The sequence below is a fragment of the Arachis hypogaea genome, chromosome 18 (genome assembly GCF_003086295.3).
Source record: "Arachis hypogaea cultivar Tifrunner chromosome 18, arahy.Tifrunner.gnm2.J5K5, whole genome shotgun sequence".
Taxonomy (NCBI): domain Eukaryota; kingdom Viridiplantae; phylum Streptophyta; class Magnoliopsida; order Fabales; family Fabaceae; genus Arachis; species Arachis hypogaea.
In genome coordinates, this window is record NC_092053.1 from 5,023,557 (window position 1) to 5,042,802 (window position 19,246).

At 31.4% G+C, this 19,246-nt stretch overlaps 3 protein-coding genes across 4 annotated transcripts; 2 read left to right on the forward strand and 1 right to left on the reverse strand.

The window, feature by feature from the left end:
• The first annotated feature begins 95 nt into the window (after positions 1 to 95).
• LOC112772196 (ABC transporter G family member 3) lies at positions 96 to 3,091 on the forward strand. 2 transcript variants are annotated; one of them, XM_025817089.3, is made up of 4 exons: positions 96 to 384; positions 1,061 to 1,651; positions 1,757 to 1,820; positions 2,138 to 3,091. In XM_025817089.3, exons 2-4 carry the CDS (start codon positions 1,180 to 1,182, stop codon positions 2,172 to 2,174), a joined length of 573 nt encoding a protein of 190 aa, XP_025672874.1. In that variant the 5' UTR covers positions 96 to 384; positions 1,061 to 1,179; the 3' UTR covers positions 2,175 to 3,091. The 2 variants fall into 2 exon arrangements, with proteins under 2 accessions (XP_025672874.1, XP_072080108.1); XM_072224007.1 differs by having other exon boundaries at positions 228 to 384; positions 1,761 to 1,820.
• On the reverse strand, positions 2,104 to 6,480 carry LOC112772195 (cell division cycle protein 48 homolog). The gene is made up of 9 exons (XM_025817087.3): positions 6,279 to 6,480; positions 5,964 to 6,129; positions 5,322 to 5,550; positions 4,045 to 4,811; positions 3,675 to 3,896; positions 3,490 to 3,561; positions 3,119 to 3,400; positions 2,613 to 2,972; positions 2,104 to 2,533 (listed from the first exon to the last, which is right to left on the reverse strand). The coding sequence occupies exons 1-9, from the start codon at positions 6,305 to 6,307 to the stop codon at positions 2,240 to 2,242; spliced, it is 2,421 nt and encodes an 806-aa protein (XP_025672872.1). The 5' UTR covers positions 6,308 to 6,480; the 3' UTR covers positions 2,104 to 2,239.
• Positions 6,481 to 13,628: 7,148 nt separating this feature from the next.
• Positions 13,629 to 18,471, forward strand: LOC112771180 (ABC transporter G family member 3). Its single transcript, XM_025815827.3, has 12 exons — positions 13,629 to 13,958; positions 14,623 to 15,213; positions 15,319 to 15,398; positions 15,716 to 16,002; positions 16,108 to 16,279; positions 16,421 to 16,534; positions 16,637 to 16,765; positions 17,094 to 17,285; positions 17,386 to 17,472; positions 17,550 to 17,822; positions 17,922 to 18,029; positions 18,112 to 18,471. Exons 2-10 carry the CDS (start codon positions 14,742 to 14,744, stop codon positions 17,778 to 17,780), a joined length of 1,764 nt encoding a protein of 587 aa, XP_025671612.1. The 5' UTR covers positions 13,629 to 13,958; positions 14,623 to 14,741; the 3' UTR covers positions 17,781 to 17,822; positions 17,922 to 18,029; positions 18,112 to 18,471.
• The last annotated feature ends 775 nt before the right edge of the window (positions 18,472 to 19,246 follow it).

The following is a 19,246-nucleotide window of genomic DNA, read 5'->3' on the forward strand; positions in this document are numbered from 1 at the left end:
GTGTAATTTAGTAAGCAAATCTGTAAATCTGTATGACTTTTGCTCTGTATCCTATAATTCACTTATTTATATTTAGAAAAGAAAAGACAAGAAGCAGAAAATACATAGGAAAAAAAAAGTGAAAGAGAAAATAAAGAGATAAAGTAAGATGCGAAATGCTAAGTAAGAAAGAAAAGTAACGCATAGCAATTAGTAATACATAAGAATCATCTGCGGGTTAAGGGGGTCAAATACTCAAATCCTCACAAATGGTTTCAGAAAATTGAAAAACCAAACACCAAAACTAAACTTAACACTGAATGGACTGAACACAGCACTTTCTTTCTTTCTCTCTCTTCAGTATTGTGTTTCTTTTCTCATTCTCTCAGCTTTGCTTAGATCCAGGTACCTCCCATGTCGTTTTTTAGCATTGGTTTATTAAAGTTTGATGCTTTGAGCTTGTACGCTTCGATTAAGGATAAAATCTTTTGTGGGTTTTGCTTGGTTGCTGTATTTAGCTTAGCATGTCTGTGAAATCTTTCAATATATGTTATGTATCTTCTAATTCTCTTAGTTATTTATGTTTCTGTGTTTTGTAATCCAAAGTGTTGCCTTTTGGTTCCACAAAGTGATAAAGGAATAGTGGTTTGGTACTTTGGTTTGTGTGTTAGCTTAGCTGAGCTCAGAGCAGCTGGTTATGCCTAAATGAGAAACCATAGGTGCAAGGTTTGATTTTTCTTCCATTTGTTACAATTTTCATGGAGAACACCTATGGAGTTTTGTGTAAGTGACCCTGGAGGAATAGAGCATTCCTGCATTTTTTCTGCTGAAACATATGGATTCTGCTTCCCTAACCCTTAATGGCCCTCTTACTTGTTAAGGTTCTGCCATGAATGTGTTTATTCTTGTTCTTTTTGTTGCTTAAAGATACCATTTTTTAAGCATCTCATCATGCTTTTCCGTATTAATAGTAAGTTATTGTGATATCTGTGTTATTTTGATAAACAATAAGTATTAGATTAAATTTGTCCCCTTTTTCAATCTTTTCTTCTTAATTTTGGTTTCGTGATTTGAATGACAGGGTGTTGTTGATAGTGTTAACTACTGATAGAAAAACAATGTATTGGTATATGCTTTAAGGAGATACCCTCTGCTTGTGAAATTGACATATAAACTCTGACATCTAGAAGAATTTTAGATATGGAAGAAATACAGTCTCAATCAGATAATTATAGGTCTTCATCATCTTCAGCAAGCAGCCCGGCAAGTAGGGTTCCATCAAGTAACTTCTTCTACTTGCGAAAACCTGGTTCAATCAGGCAGCCAATTTCGTTTGAGGATTCACCTGAGTGGGAGGATACTGATACAGATCTTAGAATTGAGGAAGGAGGTGACTCCATTAATGCTGCGACAACACCGGCTTCTCCTTCTCTCTCAAAGATCAACAGTGGATCCTTGCCGTCACCTCGTGTACCGGAGGGTGTGGTTATACCTCGCAAAATTGCTGGGGCTTCTGTTGCTTGGAAAGATTTGACTATTACAATAAAGGGAAAAAGGAAGTACTCTGATAAGGTTATTAAGAGTTCAACTGGTTATGCTTTACCGGGGACAATGACTGTAATTATGGGTCCTGCCAAATCAGGAAAGTCTACTTTATTGAGAGCCATTGCAGGTATAGAAGCATGCTTTGTTTTGTTCTTTTTTAGTAAGCATTTAATGATCTTCCCATGCATGACTGAATAATCAAAGCTCAAATGAGTTCCTTTCTTTGCCTCAGGAAGATTGCATCCGTCAGCCAGGATGTATGGTGAAGTGTTCGTGAATGGGGCTATGGGTCATATGTGAGTTCATAACTTCATATTCTGATTTGCTGTTTAGTTTTTGAATTTCCATTTCTAGTGATCAATATGATTGAACACAATTGGCTTGTCAACTTTGATCAACCTTATATGCCATTATGCCCCAATATATTAAGATAGACTATATCTGCATTTCTTGCTCAAATAGAAACATTTATGTGCATCAGAGATTCTAAGTTTTGGTTTTTGATCTTTAGAGTATTAGGTGATAACATGATGCTACCTGGGTTTTAACTTTAATTAGCTTTAGGTTGTACAACTTGTATATGTATACTGAAATTTATTTGTTTAATTTTCAGGGCTATGTGTATTTTAAGTATATTAAAAGCAAAATAAACAGGAGGCTCCGATGTTACTAAAGGGAAAGTCTAGAGACACTAATACAGAGCTTATAAAACCGACTAACTATACAGATCATCTTCATCGGCTGCGCCAGCAGCAGTTGCAAAGGGATCAGATCCAGTAGTCCTCTCAGCAGTTTCTGGAAACCTAAACTCACTTCCGAATCCCCTCGACTGCTGTAAGGTCTGAGCAAATGCCTGGTATTTGCGAATATCTGCGTCGCTGACACTCCTGCGGGCAAACTTCATTGACTCTTCAAAATGAGCAGCCTTGATCTCTGCAACTTCGTCGTCGACAACATCTTCATCCATGGCCTCAGGGTTCTCGCTTTTCCTCCTCTCTCGTTCTATGTCCTGAAGTAAATCATACAATTCATCAGAGTTTTGTAATTGACCAATGACAACTTAATCTAATGTTGCATCAAAAGTATACCTTTTCGATGTTTTCTCTAATAGCATATTTGCATGCTCGCTGGCATATCTCAGTAATATCAGCACCACTGAATCCTTGAGTATATCTGGCCAGTGCTCTCAAATCAACATCTTTGGACACAGGTGACTTCCTCAAGCAGGCCTTGAAGATCTGGTGACGGGAATCCTCATCGGGAAGAGGAATATAGATCAATTGATCCAGACGGCCTGGCCGAAGAAGTGCTGGGTCAATGATGTCTGGTCTGTTAGTTGCCCCAATTATGAACACAGTCTTTTTGGCTGACATGCCATCCATTTCAGTCAGAAGTTGATTCAAAACTCTGTCAGCAGCACCACCAGCATCCCCAACACTGCTTCCTCTCTATACATGAATGACACAGTGATGTTTATACAAACAATTGTAAACTATTAACTTTGTCCCACAAGATTACAATGTAACTCAATTTGATTTAGTAGCATATTAATAGAGTAAGAGACTAAGAGTGTGATGTAATAAGAAAAACCAACCTGAGTGGCAATGGAGTCGAGCTCATCGAAGAAGAGGACACACGGAGCCGACTGTCTAGCCTTGTCAAAAATTTCTCTAACATTGGCTTCACTTTCACCAAACCACATTGTAAGTAATTCTGGGCCTTTCACACTGATGAAGTTAGCTTGACATTCATTAGCAATTGCTTTGGCTAACAAAGTTTTTCCACATCCTGGAGGACCATAGAAGAGGACTCCTTTAGATGGTGACATGCCAAACTTCTCAAACTTTTCTGGGTGCTCCACAGGATACTGAACAGTCTGAGTCCACAGAAAAACAAAAAGCAGTTAGAAATTAAATAAATATGTAAAATAAGCAACAGTGTGAAGTGCATAGTAGCAAGATTTACCTCTTGAAGCTCACGCTTGACATTCTCAAGGCCTCCAATGTCCTCCCAACTAACATTAGGCACTTCAACAACCTGTCAAGTGTCAACAAAGGCAATTCGTTACAAAATAAACCATAATGTAGGAAAACCATATCACCTGATCAACTAATGATTTGAGACTATAGGGATACAAAGCAAACACTTACAGTTTCACGCAAAGCAGATGGGTTGCTCGTTCCAAGAGCGGTCTGGAAATGCTCATTTGTAACTGCCATAGAATTCAGTATTTCAGCATCAATAGTTTCATCTTCCAAGTCAATGACATCCATCTTCTCTCTAATGCATTGCAAAGCAGCTTCAGTGCAAAGGGCAGCAAGGTCTGCACCAACATAACCGTGTGTGTCTTTGGAAATCCTCTCTAAATCAACCTACAGGAAAGTGGCGCTAGTGTTAAGCAACAGAAAATTAAGAACATTAAAGAATTAACGAACAACCTACAACCAGTGCCACAGCATGGCATGCACAACCTGGTAGAGTGTATACACGCCAACAAAGATAAGAGACAATGAAACTTACATCATCAGAGAGCTTCATGTTTTTAGTGTGTATACGAAGAACTTCAAGTCGGCCAACCTCATCAGGAACACCAATATCAATTTCCCTATCAAATCTACCAAACCTTCTCAATGCTGGGTCAATGCTGTTTGGGCGATTGGTAGCTCCAATAACAATGACATGAGCACGAGATTTCAATCCATCCATAAGAGTCAAAAGCTGTGAAACAATCCTCCTTTCAACTTCACCATGTGTCTTCTCCCTCTTGGGTGCAATAGAATCAATTTCATCAATGAAGATGATGGATGGTGCATTCTTTTCAGCCTCTTCAAATGCTTTCCTCAGATTGCTTTCACTCTCTCCTGCCAGTTTGGACATAATCTCCGGTCCATTTATACAAAAGAAGAAAGCTCCCGTTTCATTAGCAACAGCTCTTGCTATCAGTGTCTTCCCAGAACCAGGGGGTCCATAAAGTAGAATACCTTTGGGTGGTTTCACACCAATCGACTTAAAGAGTTGTGGATGCCTCAAGGGAAGCTCTACCAACTCACGAATTTGTGCCATTTGTTTCCTGACTCCACCCACATCATCATATCCAACTTCATCCAGCCTCTCTTCATCCTCTCTTTTCAAAGGCTCCCCCTCGCAGAAGATTTCAGTATCTGGAGCAACCACACAGTACTCCCCAGGATCAGTTTCAATGACCTTAAACTCCACACTTCTCATCCCTCCACGGACAAGAAATAGATCTCCTTTTCTGACAGGACGATAAGCTTCCAAGAAGTAAGCTGCAAAATTTACATTAAAAAGTTATAATATTTTACAAGCACCAAAATAATCATATTCCACATGTAATATCAATGTCGTCCAAGAAACTGAAGATTGTAGATTCTATATATACTACTAAGTCAGTTTGGCATGCATTCAAATCAATTCAATTCAATCAAATATCAAGAAAGGTGACAATCAATCATACCAAGTTTGACAAGCCAAGACTACTGTCTCTCCAAATAATAATAATAATAATAATAATAGCTTGCTATAATTATAACACAAGCAATGTGAATGTGAAAAACACAAGTCAAGTATAGCCTAGTCAAAACAAAAAGTTGTAAGGACTTTTAAAAGAGGTAAGAAATTTTGCAAAACACGCTGACAATCAGTAACGAAATCTTATAACATTAATAGAAATACTCAAATTAAAGTATTCATCACTAAGTGCAAGCTCATAAAGCAAGTCAAATTCAGTAGCTAGCCCTAAACCCGCAACTTAAGAGAAGCTCAAGGTAGAAACTCACGTTTCAAGAAAGCATCAAACAGATTGCCAGTGACACCTTCAATGGTATCATCAATAGGCAGAATGTGCACACGGTTCCCGTACTTCACATCAGGGCACTGGTGCACAGACACAACATCTCCAAGACGAACCCGCAAATTCGACCTCACAACTTTGTTCATCCTGATCTTGGGCTCTTCACAGGTGTCATCAGCAAGAGCTATGCAAACAGTATCCCTCCTTTTCTTTCCCTGCAAACATATACAAATCAAAAACCTCATCTGACTTAAAAGTTGCAACACAAGAACAAATATAAAAGATAAATTAATTAAAACTTTAAGACATTCTGATAGTTATACTCCAAACTCGAAATGCTTTCATTTGATACAAATTTTCGTAAATAATATTTTAAATTTAATCCAACTTTATTTGCAACCATGTCAATCAATCATGATCTTCTTAGTATACATGGCCTAGTACTCCACAGTATAAAATTCAAAAGCTCACACTACCATCCGCTAAGAAAGAACAAAACAAAACAGCATCCCAGTAAGAGACTCTGAAAAAGAGTACTTTCTGTGGAGGAATCCAATAAATCAATTAAGAGTTAAGACACAGCAAGAGGAAGGTAAGTAAGAAGATAGAGGAGGGTGAGAAAAGTGACCTTGATGAGGATAGTGTCGCCACGGAAGAGCTGGAGCTTCTCCATGGTATTAGGGTGCATGGACACCACGGAGTTGTCGTCGTTGACGGCTTCATCCACCACGAGACGGTTGGGCGACTTCTTCCGCTCAAGAATCGCCGTTGAGTAGTCCTTCTTCCCCGATTTCCTGAAAATTCAAATTCACAAGAAACAAAAACTTCAATAATCCCAAAAGTATAAAAAAGTTACCTAACACATGAACAAGAAGAACTACTTAGTGGGGAGTGAAAGAGACGATTTTTGAAAGGGAACAGAAGAATGGCAGAGTTGACTTACGGGTCTGATGATTCGCCCTGATTAGACATTGGAAGTTTGGAACTGAAGTGGAAGATCAGAGAGAGACTTGGTTGGTGGTTGTGTGTACCGATGAAAACAAGAACTCGCAAGGAGAAAGCTAGCTTGCTCAAAATCTGATATTTTTGTTCAAGAGCGAGTCCTTCATTTATATGAAAAGAAAAGAAAAGATAAAGATAAAATAACAGTTTTATTCTCTAATTGTTATCTTCTTTTTTTATCTTTGAATGTAGAAGATATTTAGATTTTTTTTCATAATTTAAACTAATCAATTTGAATATTCAAAGAATAAGGTAATAGATAGATATTAGAACAATTAAAAAAAATGATAAAAAAAGGACTTTTAATCACTACATTCAACATTTATTTATTTTTTTTATCAACTTTATTTTTATATATATTATTATATTATTTATAAGATTCTTATTATTATTTTTTATATGAGTTTTTTTTATTATTTATTATTTATATTTTTTATTAATTTTTAATTTGACATTATATATTTTTATAATTATAATTTTTGTGTATTATATTTATTATTATCTTTTTATACTAGAATTTATTGATCTTATTAGGTAAAATAAATTAAACAAAAAAATTAACTATAAATAATAATAATAATAATAGTTAAAAATTATAGCATATTAAAAAGAGTATTAAGAGTACTAAAAATATACCATATAAAAAATATATAAAAAAATATAAAAAAATGAAACATGTATAAAAAAATAACATTATAATTTAATGTCATGTCATTTTAAGTAATTATTTATCTAAAGGTGATTTTAACTAATATTATTTAAACAATATTTATTTTATCAAAATCAATTTTGGTATAGAGTTACCAAACATAAATCATGTTGGCACAAATTTACTTCTACTCAAAATTAATTCTATAAAATCACTTTCATTCAAATTCTAATTTGACAAACTACAATCTTTTTTTTGATGACTTGACAAACTACAATCTAAATACACATAGTTTTTTACTGTGACTATCAAAAATATATATCAAATTTAATTTTGATATACTAGTATATAAAAGATTTTATATGATTATCTAGTTAAATTTATATATTTAAATAATTTTTTAAATAATAATTTTAAATATTTATTTTGTTATGATAATATATTATTAAATAAGTGGGTAAATATTTTTTATACTGTCACATAAAAATTAAATTCATAAACATTTTTTTTGTGTTCGTAAACATTAGTACATTACTAATTTTCAAAGGCACTGTGTGGGCCAAATTGACGTACACCAACATACACAAAAACTCAACTAGAAATTGTTGGACCCAGCGTTATGACGGGCTTAACCAAAAATGAAGGCCCAAATATCTAATAGAAAGGTTTCCTAAGTCAGTGAACAGTGATGATTGCTATCTCCAACCACGCTATGATTTTGTCTCAATTAGAAACAAATCAACAATGCCAATATGACATACCATTATTTAATATCAATGGCCCCTGGACTTACGTCTATTAAAGAAAACAAAATTCAAAAGGAAAAGTATTTTAGAAACAAAACTTGTTAGATAATCCTCTCTTCTCCCCCATGTTAAATACTTTACAAAATCATATCTATTCTCACTCTCTATATTCGAGAAGTGATCATCCCACAAGATATTTTTGTGATGATTTATATCAAGTTTAATATAATATAACAAATATATCATTTACTGCATGAAAAATATTACACGAACAAATTATTTTTATAATTAAATATAATTAATTTTTTTATTTTTTTATTAATTCTTTTAATTAATTCTTAAGATTTTGGTAGTTGAACTTGGTTACCAATATGATTTAATCATGTAATATTATCGGTTTTTTTATATATTCATTTATATATGATATATCACTTGACTTAAATATTTAAAACTATTTATTAATTAAAATCATAGTTGTGAATAAGTTTAATTTTCTTTAAGTAAGATCTTATACTTATCAATAGGTTGGCTTTTGAGGTTAAATTCATTAAGAATGTTTTTTATTTGTTTGTTGAGACGGAATAAATTTAATTTATTTGTAGAATTATTTCCTTTTTGGTGAGTTTGAGTATACCAAAAGGAACATATATAATTGCATATCTTTGCTGCTTTTAGATTCTATTCACAAAAGTATGAAAATAAAAAATTAAATATAGAAAAGCAAAAGTAATTGTTATTATTTTGAAATGTATGTAGTAGCATGATTTAGACAAAAACTGAAGAATAATTTTATGGGTCCGACAAATCATGTCTAGCTCTGTTTTTTTCTTAGGTTGTGCCAAAGATCAACTGCTGCACTTATTTTTCACCTATTTTTCTGATTTGATTTGATGAGTAGCCCACCAAGAGTGAACGCCAATAAAAACCCACTTAAAGTTTTTTTTTTTTATAAAACAAGAGATAATTTTAATTTTTTTGTACTTTTATCAATCAGTTTTAATATTAAAATGGAAGATATATGAAAAAGATGCACACAAAAATAATACATATTTAGTATTGATTATTGAATTTTGACAAATTTGTTTTATGTATTTTTTTTGGAAAATGAATAAAGATAGAACTCTAAATATTTTAACTTAAGAATTTTATTACTATGTTATAAAATTATTTATTCTGAAATTTTAATTAGATAAAAAAGTACAAATAATTATATTTATAATTATTGAGTTTATGCTCTTTTGTTATTTTTGTATTTATATCTTTAATCAATAAAATGTAGTTATCTCCTCTAAGAAATCGAAAGGTGAAAAATGAGATAGAGAGTTAATGTGGAGAAGTCAAGACAAAAATATATACAATGAGGTTATGCCAATGTAACAGCCGAAGCCCCCCACACTCACTCATCAAAACGCGTCATGCTAGGAAGAGGTATCCACACCCTTATAAGGCATGCTTCGTTCCCCTCCCCAACCGATGTGGGACCTTACAGCTAACAACTCACATAGATTATACTTGTTCTTTCCTTGTATAAAGACTTAAAAATATTAAATTACATATATTCTTTTAGTTTCGTGTAGTTGTTTATATGAATGATTAAGGTAGTATTGTTAAAATACATAATACATTGGGAAATATTCATAAGAATAATAAAATTTTAAAAGTTGATTGTTAATTAAAAACAAATAGAGTTCTTGTATAACGAATACATTATACTAGTATTATTTAGACTAGCGGCTCAACAGGCACAGCCGCTTTTCTATTCTTTTTAAGAAATTAATTTTATTTTTTTGTTAATATATCATTCATTTTTTAAATTTATTAAATAAGTATGTTTTTATTTTAATGTTGACGTGACTTTATTTATATCATATTTTATTAAAATTAAAATTACTATAAACCAAAATATAATTCAAAAAATAATGATAATAATATTATTCTGATTCAAAAAGGGTATATATAAATCAAAATACATATTAGTTATTTATAAAAGATAATTTTTACTTAAATATTATGGATATTTATATTTGTCTTCATCTTTTTTAAGTGGTAGTCCAAAATATGAATCTAAATACGAAGAAGTCTTCATTTTTTTTATAAATAGTGAAAAAGCAGACTAAATGAGAATGCTTATTTTTTTTGTTTTTAAATATCAAAATATAAGAATAATTAATAAACAAAATAGGAGAGTATAAAAATTGTGTATCTGGAAAAAATTCTTCGTAATTCATCATACATCTTCCTATCAATAACTTCTTTAGTCTTGAAAAATTGTCAGATTTATTGACCATAAAAATAAATATATAAGCGCTTCAAGATTATTCAATTAAAAATTATGTGTAACAAAATCAAAATAAAAATTTAAAAACATTATTTACAAATTAACTATTTATAAACATTATTAAGTTTAATTACTTATTTTTATAGTATTTAATTTGAAGTCGAGATAAAAATTTATATTCAAAACACTCTCTATCTTCATGCATAATTTCAATTGTTAAAAAATATTTTATTTTTCTTTTTAATTTTATATTTAATTTTTTAAATTATCTTTAATTTTATTATATTTTCAAAATTATTAATTTGTATTTTTATTATATCCCTTACAATATCAAACACTATTCTTTCTCTTGCTATTATTCTCTATACATATACATGTCATTGTCTCATTGCCATTATTATTATTATTATATTACCTTATTCTCCTTTCTCGTTTTTTTCTTCTCTTTTCATCTTCTCTTCACCCAACCGTCCGTAATTAATTATCACAGTTCGCAACTTTTAATATTGTCTATCACTTTGATTTATAACCATATTTTCTGTTAGGTTTTATGAGTCGTTGAAGTTTCGCTAAAAAAAAGTAAGATAAAACATTTAAAATTTTTACTCAAATTATCAAATTAACTTTTAGAATGTATAAAATTTATAAATTTAAATTAAATAAGATATTAAACAAATTTATTATGTTGTTATTATGCATAACAAAATTAAAATAAAAATTTAGAAACATTAGTTACAAATTGACTATTTATAAATGTTATTAAGTTTAATTATTTATTTTGAATAGTATTTAATTTGAAGTCGAGATAAAAATTTATATTCAAAGGACTCTTTATCTTCATGTATAATTTCAATTGATAAAAAATATTTTTTTTAACTTTATATTTAATTTTTAAACTTTTCTTTAATTTTATTATTTTTTAAAATTATTAATTTATAACTTTTGTTATATACCCTTACTATATCAAGCACTATTCTTTCTCTTATTATTATTCTCTATACACATACCTGTCATTGTCTAGTCGCCATTATTACATTACTTTATTCTTTTTGGTTTTTTTCTTCTCCTTCCACCTTCTCTTCAGCCCACCGTAATTAATTATCACCAAGTATTTATATGTTACATCTTTAATACGTTATTAATTATCACCAAATATTTATATGTTACATCTTTAATACGTTAATCAAATAACCAGTGCCATATGCCAAACAAATGATATTATAGAAGTCAAAATAAATTATATTTTTGTAATATAATTCATTTATTTTAGTTTAATTTAAAAATAAATAAATATTTATGTACTCAAATTTTAAATATAATATTCTGTATAATTAATAATTTAAAAATTAAAAAAATAATATTATCCCATATGAAGTAATTTAAAAAAAATGAATTTAATAAAATATTAGACTTTTTCAATTCATCATTGATTAATACAGACATATTTTAAAAAAATTAGTTCTTCCTTAGTAAGATAAAAAGATAAAACACTATCTTTGTACGCTGAAATATTGGGAACAAATTAAAAAGGTAAAAGAATGATGAAAATATTAATTGGGTAAGTAAATTAGAGAAAAAAAATAGGTAAAAGTTATACGGAATGTAGTAATGGCAGTAAAACTAAATGAATTTTGTAACGATGGATGTGATGAAATCGATGATATTAAAGGTAAAAAAAATAATAGGAGAAATATAACAAAGTATATTAAGAAGTCAAAAAAATAGTAGAATTGATGAAATCATAAAAAAAATAAAAAAGATATATTTTTTATGATTACAAAAAACTTCTAATAGAATAATTAGAATGAGGCTAAACTGTTGGACAGACCATTAGAGTATAGTACTCACAGATATACTCAAAACAACACTATACAAACAAAGACTAATATAAAATTAAACAAAATATAATTTAAATGAATACCTCAGAATATAATAAGATCTATTAAAAAAATTATTTATCACCATTGGTTAAACACTTGTTGGCTTCTAATTTTTTTTTTTAATTTCATATATGACCACAAAAAAAAAAATAAAAAAGAGATTGCGGGAGTAAAGAATTGAATAGAAGTTATGCATGAGTTTTTATAACTGTTAGTGAAATATGTTAGAAAATTAAGTAATTGTAGAATATTTTTGAATTATGTTAGTAAGGTTAAAATAGGAAATAGAAAATTGGACACCAAACCCCATGTATTGGCATTATATATTGTTATAGAATATGTAACATAGTAAATTAGAAATAATTAAAAGTTTATTAAGTATGAATTAAAGCTTTTAAAAAATGATAATTTGTACCCACTAATATTATTACCGTTCTATCTATTACTTAAATTTGGACCAATTTTATTATTATTATGAATATCTGAATATTTAAAAGCAAATCTATTATTGGCATGAGTCTAATGTATTTTTAAAATCTATCAATATATTCAATAATATTAATAAGAGATGTGATGAGAAGAGAAAAATAGGTAAGAGTTGACAGGTGAAAATTACGTCAAGTGGCCAAATAGAGTAATAGAAGTTTTTCAGAGATAATTGATATTAAGTGAAGAAGTTGATTAGAAAGGGTAATACTAGAAAAAAATTTTAGACACCAAATCTATTTATTACCATTATATATTATTATAGATATATTAAAGACGAATTAATGGCCTGAGTCCTCATCAAGCTAACAAGTTATAACAGCACACAGAGTGACAAGAACATGTTTGTACAATTTGTATTTTTCTATTTGAAACCAAACCATATTATTTATATATATATATATATATAAGAATGTGAAAAGTTTTCAAGTGTACCGTCATATCGGTATTTTAGTAATTTTTAACTGTTAATTTTAATTATATATATTATATATATTTTTTATAATTAAAATTAACGATTAAAAATTACTAAAACATCGGTATAACGATATACTTGAAAAATTATATATATATATATATATATATATGTATATATATATATATATGTCACCCAGAAGTTAGAACTAAAAATCATTTAACTATGTACAAGACATTATTTTTTTAAACGGTCATGATTTTTTAGGAAAATTTTCATGCAAATCTAATAAGTCACACCAAAATCATAAAAATAATTTCCAAACTTAAAGCGACCAATTAAGGATTAAGTCAATATATATATATATATTGAAAAATAATTAAAAATAATATATTTTAAAAGAAAATTGTGACCTTTATTAATAATATTTTTTTAAATATATTTAAATTTTTTATTTAAGAATTAAAAATAAATTTAAAGAATAAAAAATTTCAGTCCTCACTCGTTGAATTATTAAATTTTCAATGAATCATCACTCTCTTGGTCTATGGCGGCGGAGACTGCCATCTCTTCACTTCACTCTATTGAACTATTATTTATGGATCTAAGCTAACAACCAACAAGTGCTCTTAAAACCAGAAAATTTAGAGGTATTTAAAATACAAAACTATATTTTCTGAATAAAAATTTATCAACAAATTCATTATTATATAGCTAAAAGATGAAAACAAAATGATGATATGATAAAGTCAAATTAAAGAAGTGAAGTGGTGGCACTTGCTGGCACAATGAAACTAACATCATTACACTCGTCTCGTCTCAACAAAAAGAGAAAACAAACAATATTATTTATATTTAGAAAAGAAAAGACAAGAAGCAGAAAATACATAGGAAAAAAAAAGTGAAAGAGAAAATAAAGAGATAAAGTAAGATGCGAAATGCTAAGTAAGAAAGAAAAGTAACGCATAGCAATTAGTAATACATAAGAATCATCTGCGGGTTAAGGGGGTCAAATACTCAAATCCTCACAAATGGTTTCAGAAAATTGAAAAACCAAACACCAAAACTAAACTTAACACTGAATGGACTGAACACAGCACTTTCTTTCTTTCTCTCTCTTCAGTGTTGTGTTTCTTTTCTCATTCTCTCAGCTTTGCTTAGATCCAGGTACCTCCCATGTCATTTTTTTAGCATTGGTTTATTAAAGTTTGATGCTTTGAGCTTGTACGCTTCGATTAAGGATAGAAGCTTTTGTGGGTTTTGCTTGGTTGCTGTATTTAGCTTAGCATGCCTGTGAAATCTTTCAATATATGTTCTTTATCTTCTAATTCTCTTAGTTATTTATGTTTCTGTGTTTTATAATCCAAAGTGTTGCTTTTTGGTTCCACAAAGTGATAAAGGAATAGTGGTTTGGTTTGTGTGTTAGCTTAGCTGAGCTCAGAGCAGCTGGGTATGCCTAAATGAGAAACCATAGGTGCAAGGTTTGATTTTTCTTCCATTTGTGACAATTTTCATGGAGAACACCTATGGAGTTTTGTGTAAGTGACCCTGGAGGAATAGGCATTCCTGCAGTTTTCTGCTGAAACATATGGCTTCTGCTTCCCTAACCCTTAATGGCCCTCTTACTTGTTAAGGTTCTGCCATGAATATGTTTATTCTTGTTCTTTTGTTGCTTAAAGATATCCATTTTTTAAGCATCTCATGCTTTTCCATATTAATAGTAAGTTATTGTGGTATCTGTGTTATTTTGATAAACAATAAGTATTAGATTAAATTTGTCCCCTTTTTCAATCTTTGCTTCTTAATTTTGGTTTCGTGATTTGAATGACAGGGTGTTGTTGATAGTGTTAACTACTGATAGAAAAACAATGTATTGGTATATGCTTTAAGGAGATACCCTCTGCTTGTGAAATTGACATATAAACTCTGACATCTAGAAGAATTTTAGATATGGAAGAAATACAGTCTCAATCAGATAATTATAGGTCTTCATCATCTTCAGCAAGCAGCCCGGCAAGTAGGGTTCCATCAAGTAACTTCTTCTACTTGCGAAAACCTGGTTCAATCAGGCAGCCAATTTCGTTTGAGGATTCACCTGAGTGGGAGGATACTGATACGGATCTTAGAATTGAGGAAGGAGGTGACTCCATTAATGCTGCGACAACGCCGGCTTCTCCTTCTCTCTCAAAGATCAACAGTGGATCCTTGCCGTCACCTCGTGTACCGGAGGGTGTGGTTATACCTCGCAAAATTGCTGGGGCTTCTGTTGCCTGGAAAGATTTGACTATTACAATAAAGGGAAAAAGGAAGTACTCTGATAAGGTTATTAAGAGTTCAACTGGTTATGCTTTACCGGGGACAATGACTGTAATTATGGGTCCTGCCAAATCAGGAAAGTCTACTTTATTGAGAGCCATTGCAGGTATAGAAGCATGCTTTGTTTTGTTCTTTCTTAGTAAGCATTTAATGATCTTCCCATGCATGAATGAATATTCAAAGCTCAAATGAGTTCCTTTCTTTGCCTCAGGAAGATTGCATCCGTCAGCCAGGATGTATGGTGAAGTGTTCGTGAATGGGGCAAAGTCGCACATGCCGTATGGGTCATATGTGAGTTCATAACTTCATATTCTGATTTGCTGTTTAATTTTTGAATTTCCATTTTTAGTGATCAATATGATTGAACACAATTGGCTTGTCAACTTTGATCAACCTTATATGCCATTATGCCCCAATATATTAAGATAGACTATATCTGCACTTCTTGCTCAAATAGAGACACTTATGTGCATCAGAGATTCTAAGTTTTGGTTTTTGATCTTTAGAGTATTAGGTGATTACATGATGCTGCCTGGGTTATAACTTTAGTTAGCTTTAGGTTGTACAACTTATATATGTATACTGAAATTTATTTCTTTAATTTTCAGGGCTATGTGGAGAGAGAAACAACTTTGATTAGTTCCCTCACCGTGCGAGAGTTTCTATCCTATTCAGCCCTACTTCAACTTCCTGGTCTTTTGTGTCAGAAAAAGAGTGTGGTAGAGGATGCAATACATGCAATGTCTTTAGATGACCATGCAAATAAACTTATAGGTGGACATTGTTATATGAAGGGACTTCCTAGCGGGGAGAGAAGGCTTGTCAGTATTGCCAGGGAGCTTGTGATGAGACCACGCATCTTATTTATCGATGAACCTCTTTATCATTTAGACTGGTGTTTATTTTTACTTTTTCAATTTGTTTTGTTCAAAGAGCTTGATTTCATTCCTTATCTTCATGCAACTTACGTCCTTCTCACAATTTATTTATCTTTATTCAGTGTAGCAGCACTTCTGATGATGGTTACATTGAAGAGACTCGCAAGCACCGGTTGTACTCTTATAGTAACCATTTATCAAAGTAGCACAGAAGTCTTTGGCCTTTTTGACCGTATATGTCTGCTTTCAAATGGGAATACGCTGTTCTTTGGGGAAACATTAGCTTGCCTGCAGGTAACCTCTGATGTCTTTCCAATGTTTACGGGAATTTATTTTTATGCTTCGTGGGTTGTACTGTTGTCAAGAGCTTTCTATTTTTGATACTTTCTCTGCTATAAATAGAACACTGATGGCTTTAATTTTATGTTAATGAAGCACTTTTCAAATGCTGGATTTCCTTGTCCAATCATGCAAAGTCCTTCTGATCACTTTCTGAGGGCAATTAATACAGATTTTGACAGAATAATTGCGATGTGTAAAAACTGGCAGGTAATTGTTTCCTGTGAGGTGGTGATTGCTGTCCGATTGCATTGTTAATGTTATGTACTAGATTTCTTCTATGATGGATCATTAATTTCATTGTCATAATAGGATGACAACGGAGATTTTTCTTCTGTGAACATGGACACGGCTGTTGCTATACGCACACTTGAAGCAACTTATAAGTCGTCAGCAGATGCAGCTGCTGTTGAGACTATGATTTTGAAACTCACTGAGAAGGTATGATATAATGGCTGAAACAGGGAACATTGGCTGTCTTTAAGGGGACTGAAATGTAGCTAATATTCAACTTTTCGGACATTTGTAATCTAGAACATTTTGCATGTGCTAATCAATAGATATATCAACTATGTTTTGTGGAAAACCACTCGAAAACTATATTTGCTGATTTATAGGGGAAATAAGCACTTATTTATCTTCTTGAAGTATGTGTTTGCATTTCTCATGCTAGCTTCTTTAGAGATTTATTTCGCTCTAATGCATTTAAGGGAAGTCGGTGTTTGGATGTTAACTTGTGCAATATTTTTGAAACTTGCTTGATTCCCAGGAAGGTCCAGCTCTCAAAAGCAAAGGCAAAGCTAACAATGCTACACGGATAGCAGTCTTGACGTGGCGATCTTTATTAGTTGTTTCTAGGGAATGGAAATATTATTGGCTTCATCTGATTCTCTACATGCTGCTCACACTATGTATTGGTACTGTTTTTTCTGGTTTGGGACATTCCTTGTCTTCTGTTGCGGTGAGTCTGGATGTGCCAATTGCATTGTGTGTCAAATGTGATATATCCCGATTCTAGATAACATAATGCATATGAATTAATTTTACTCTCTTGATTGCAGACAAGAGTTGCAGCAATTTTTGTATTTGTATCATTTTGTTCGCTTTTAAGCATTGCTCGGGTGCCTGCGCTAATGAAAGAAATCAAGGTAATCCTTCGAGTAATACATGCTTAAATGTATGCATATCCTTTTCTTTCCTTCTTAAATTGTTTACCATTTTGCAGATTTATACCTGTGAAGAATCAAATGAGCACTCCAGTACTATAGTATTCTTACTCGCGCAGCTCCTGTCCAGCATCCCATTTCTTTTTCTCATTGCCATTTCATCGAGTCTAGTGTTCTACTTCCTTGTCAGGCTGCAAGATCAGTTCAGCTTGTTAATGTACTTTGTCCTGAATTTTTTCACGACTCTCTTAGTAAATGAAGGAATCATGCTAATTGTGGCTGCTTTGTGACAAGATGTTTTAGGAAGTCTCTTGACTCTCTTGTGCATACATGTGAGTTCCACATATGCTGCTCGAAGTATTTTCGCCTCTAGGCCATGATTTCATTTCCTGAACTAACTAACTACCGATGCAAAATGCGTATCTTTTCAGGTGATAATGATGCTTTCGGCAGGGTATTTTAGGATGCGGAACGCTTTGCCTGGACCTGTGTGGATGTATCCAATGTCCTATATAGCTTTTCATACATACTCTATTCAGGTAACTAGGCTTATGTTTTGGACTTTTGGTATTCTTATTACGTCTTTAATTACTTTTGAAATGTGTATATAACTGTGATTAGGGGCTATTGGAGAATGAGTACCTTGAGAACTCGTTTGCAGTGGGGCAAGTAAGGACCATAAGTGGGTTCCAAGCACTCCAAAATGTGTACAATATTTCACCTGAATATAATTCAAAGTGGAGAAATTTGTTGGTATTGTTTGTAATGGCAATGGGATACCGTATTATAGTGTTGGTTTTGTTATTCTTGTTAGGCAGCAGAAAAATGTGGCTCCTCAAAAGGTTCAAGTGTAATAGGGATACAACAGACACAAGTTGATGTATATATGTCAACCAACCATGTATGTTGACACCTAATTCTTTTTTGTTCATCAAGTTATATTAATATTCATTAACATCCTTTGGTTAATGAACGAGCAAATCTCAGGTTTATTGCTTTATCTTATCTCAAGATTATATACACATTATTACAACAGTTAACGGCTAAGGGAAGATTTATTTTGGGCCTAACCACTACGACCCCTATGCTCCTAGTCTAGCACAAGTAAGAAACCTTCCATGATCACGTCCAAAAAAAAAAAAAAAAGATACCTTCCATGACCAATGAAACGGACAATTCTTAGTAGCTTTCTGAATTTTTATGCTATCTCGTACTCACGTATAGATGGTGTTTGTTTTGAACTGAGATTAGAAGATTGAGATTTAGTATTGTATTTTGTGGTTAGAGACGGGTATCGAAATTTCAATTCTTAATATAAAATTTTAGTTTCTTCAGTACTTTCAGAAAGTGGGAATAGAGAATATTAAAATTTTGGAAAAGTATATGGAACCAAAAGGTAATCAGCCAAAAAGTAAACAAAATCATTTAATTAGAATCACTTTTTGAATAATATGTTTGAAAACTGCTCCTGGGATCACGGAGCACAAACCAAAACCCGATTTTTCATGGAGCATAAACACATTTTGGCTGGTTTTTGGCTGATATGCTTTTGGTTCCCTAGTTGTTCTCTAAAATTTTTGAGTTGGAGACTAAACCTTGAATAATATTTCTTTTAAAAAATATTTTTATTTAATTTTTTAAATTTTAAATCTATTCTTCAATTTTCATATTTATCTTAAACCAAATATGATATTTAGACATAATTCAGTGCAGTACATTTTATATCTGAGTTTTTTAATCTCTCGATCTTTGTTTC

Coding starts and splice junctions, on each gene's coding strand:
- LOC112772196 (XM_025817089.3), top strand. CDS start 1,180: ATGGAAGAAATACAGTCTCAATCAGATAATTATAGGTCTTCATCATCT. Junction 1,652..1,756: donor TTTATTGAGAGCCATTGCAG/GTATAGAAGCAT, acceptor TCTTTGCCTCAG/GAAGATTGCATCCGTCAGCC. Junction 1,821..2,137: donor AATGGGGCTATGGGTCATAT/GTGAGTTCATAA, acceptor TTTAATTTTCAG/GGCTATGTGTATTTTAAGTA.
- LOC112772195 (XM_025817087.3), bottom strand. CDS start 6,307: ATGTCTAATCAGGGCGAATCATCAGACCC. Junction 6,130..6,278: donor CAGGGCGAATCATCAGACCC/GTAAGTCAACTC, acceptor TTGAATTTTCAG/GAAATCGGGGAAGAAGGACT. Junction 5,551..5,963: donor GCGACACTATCCTCATCAAG/GTCACTTTTCTC, acceptor ATATGTTTGCAG/GGAAAGAAAAGGAGGGATAC.
- LOC112771180 (XM_025815827.3), top strand. CDS start 14,742: ATGGAAGAAATACAGTCTCAATCAGATAATTATAGGTCTTCATCATCT. Junction 15,214..15,318: donor TTTATTGAGAGCCATTGCAG/GTATAGAAGCAT, acceptor TCTTTGCCTCAG/GAAGATTGCATCCGTCAGCC. Junction 16,280..16,420: donor AAACATTAGCTTGCCTGCAG/GTAACCTCTGAT, acceptor ATGTTAATGAAG/CACTTTTCAAATGCTGGATT.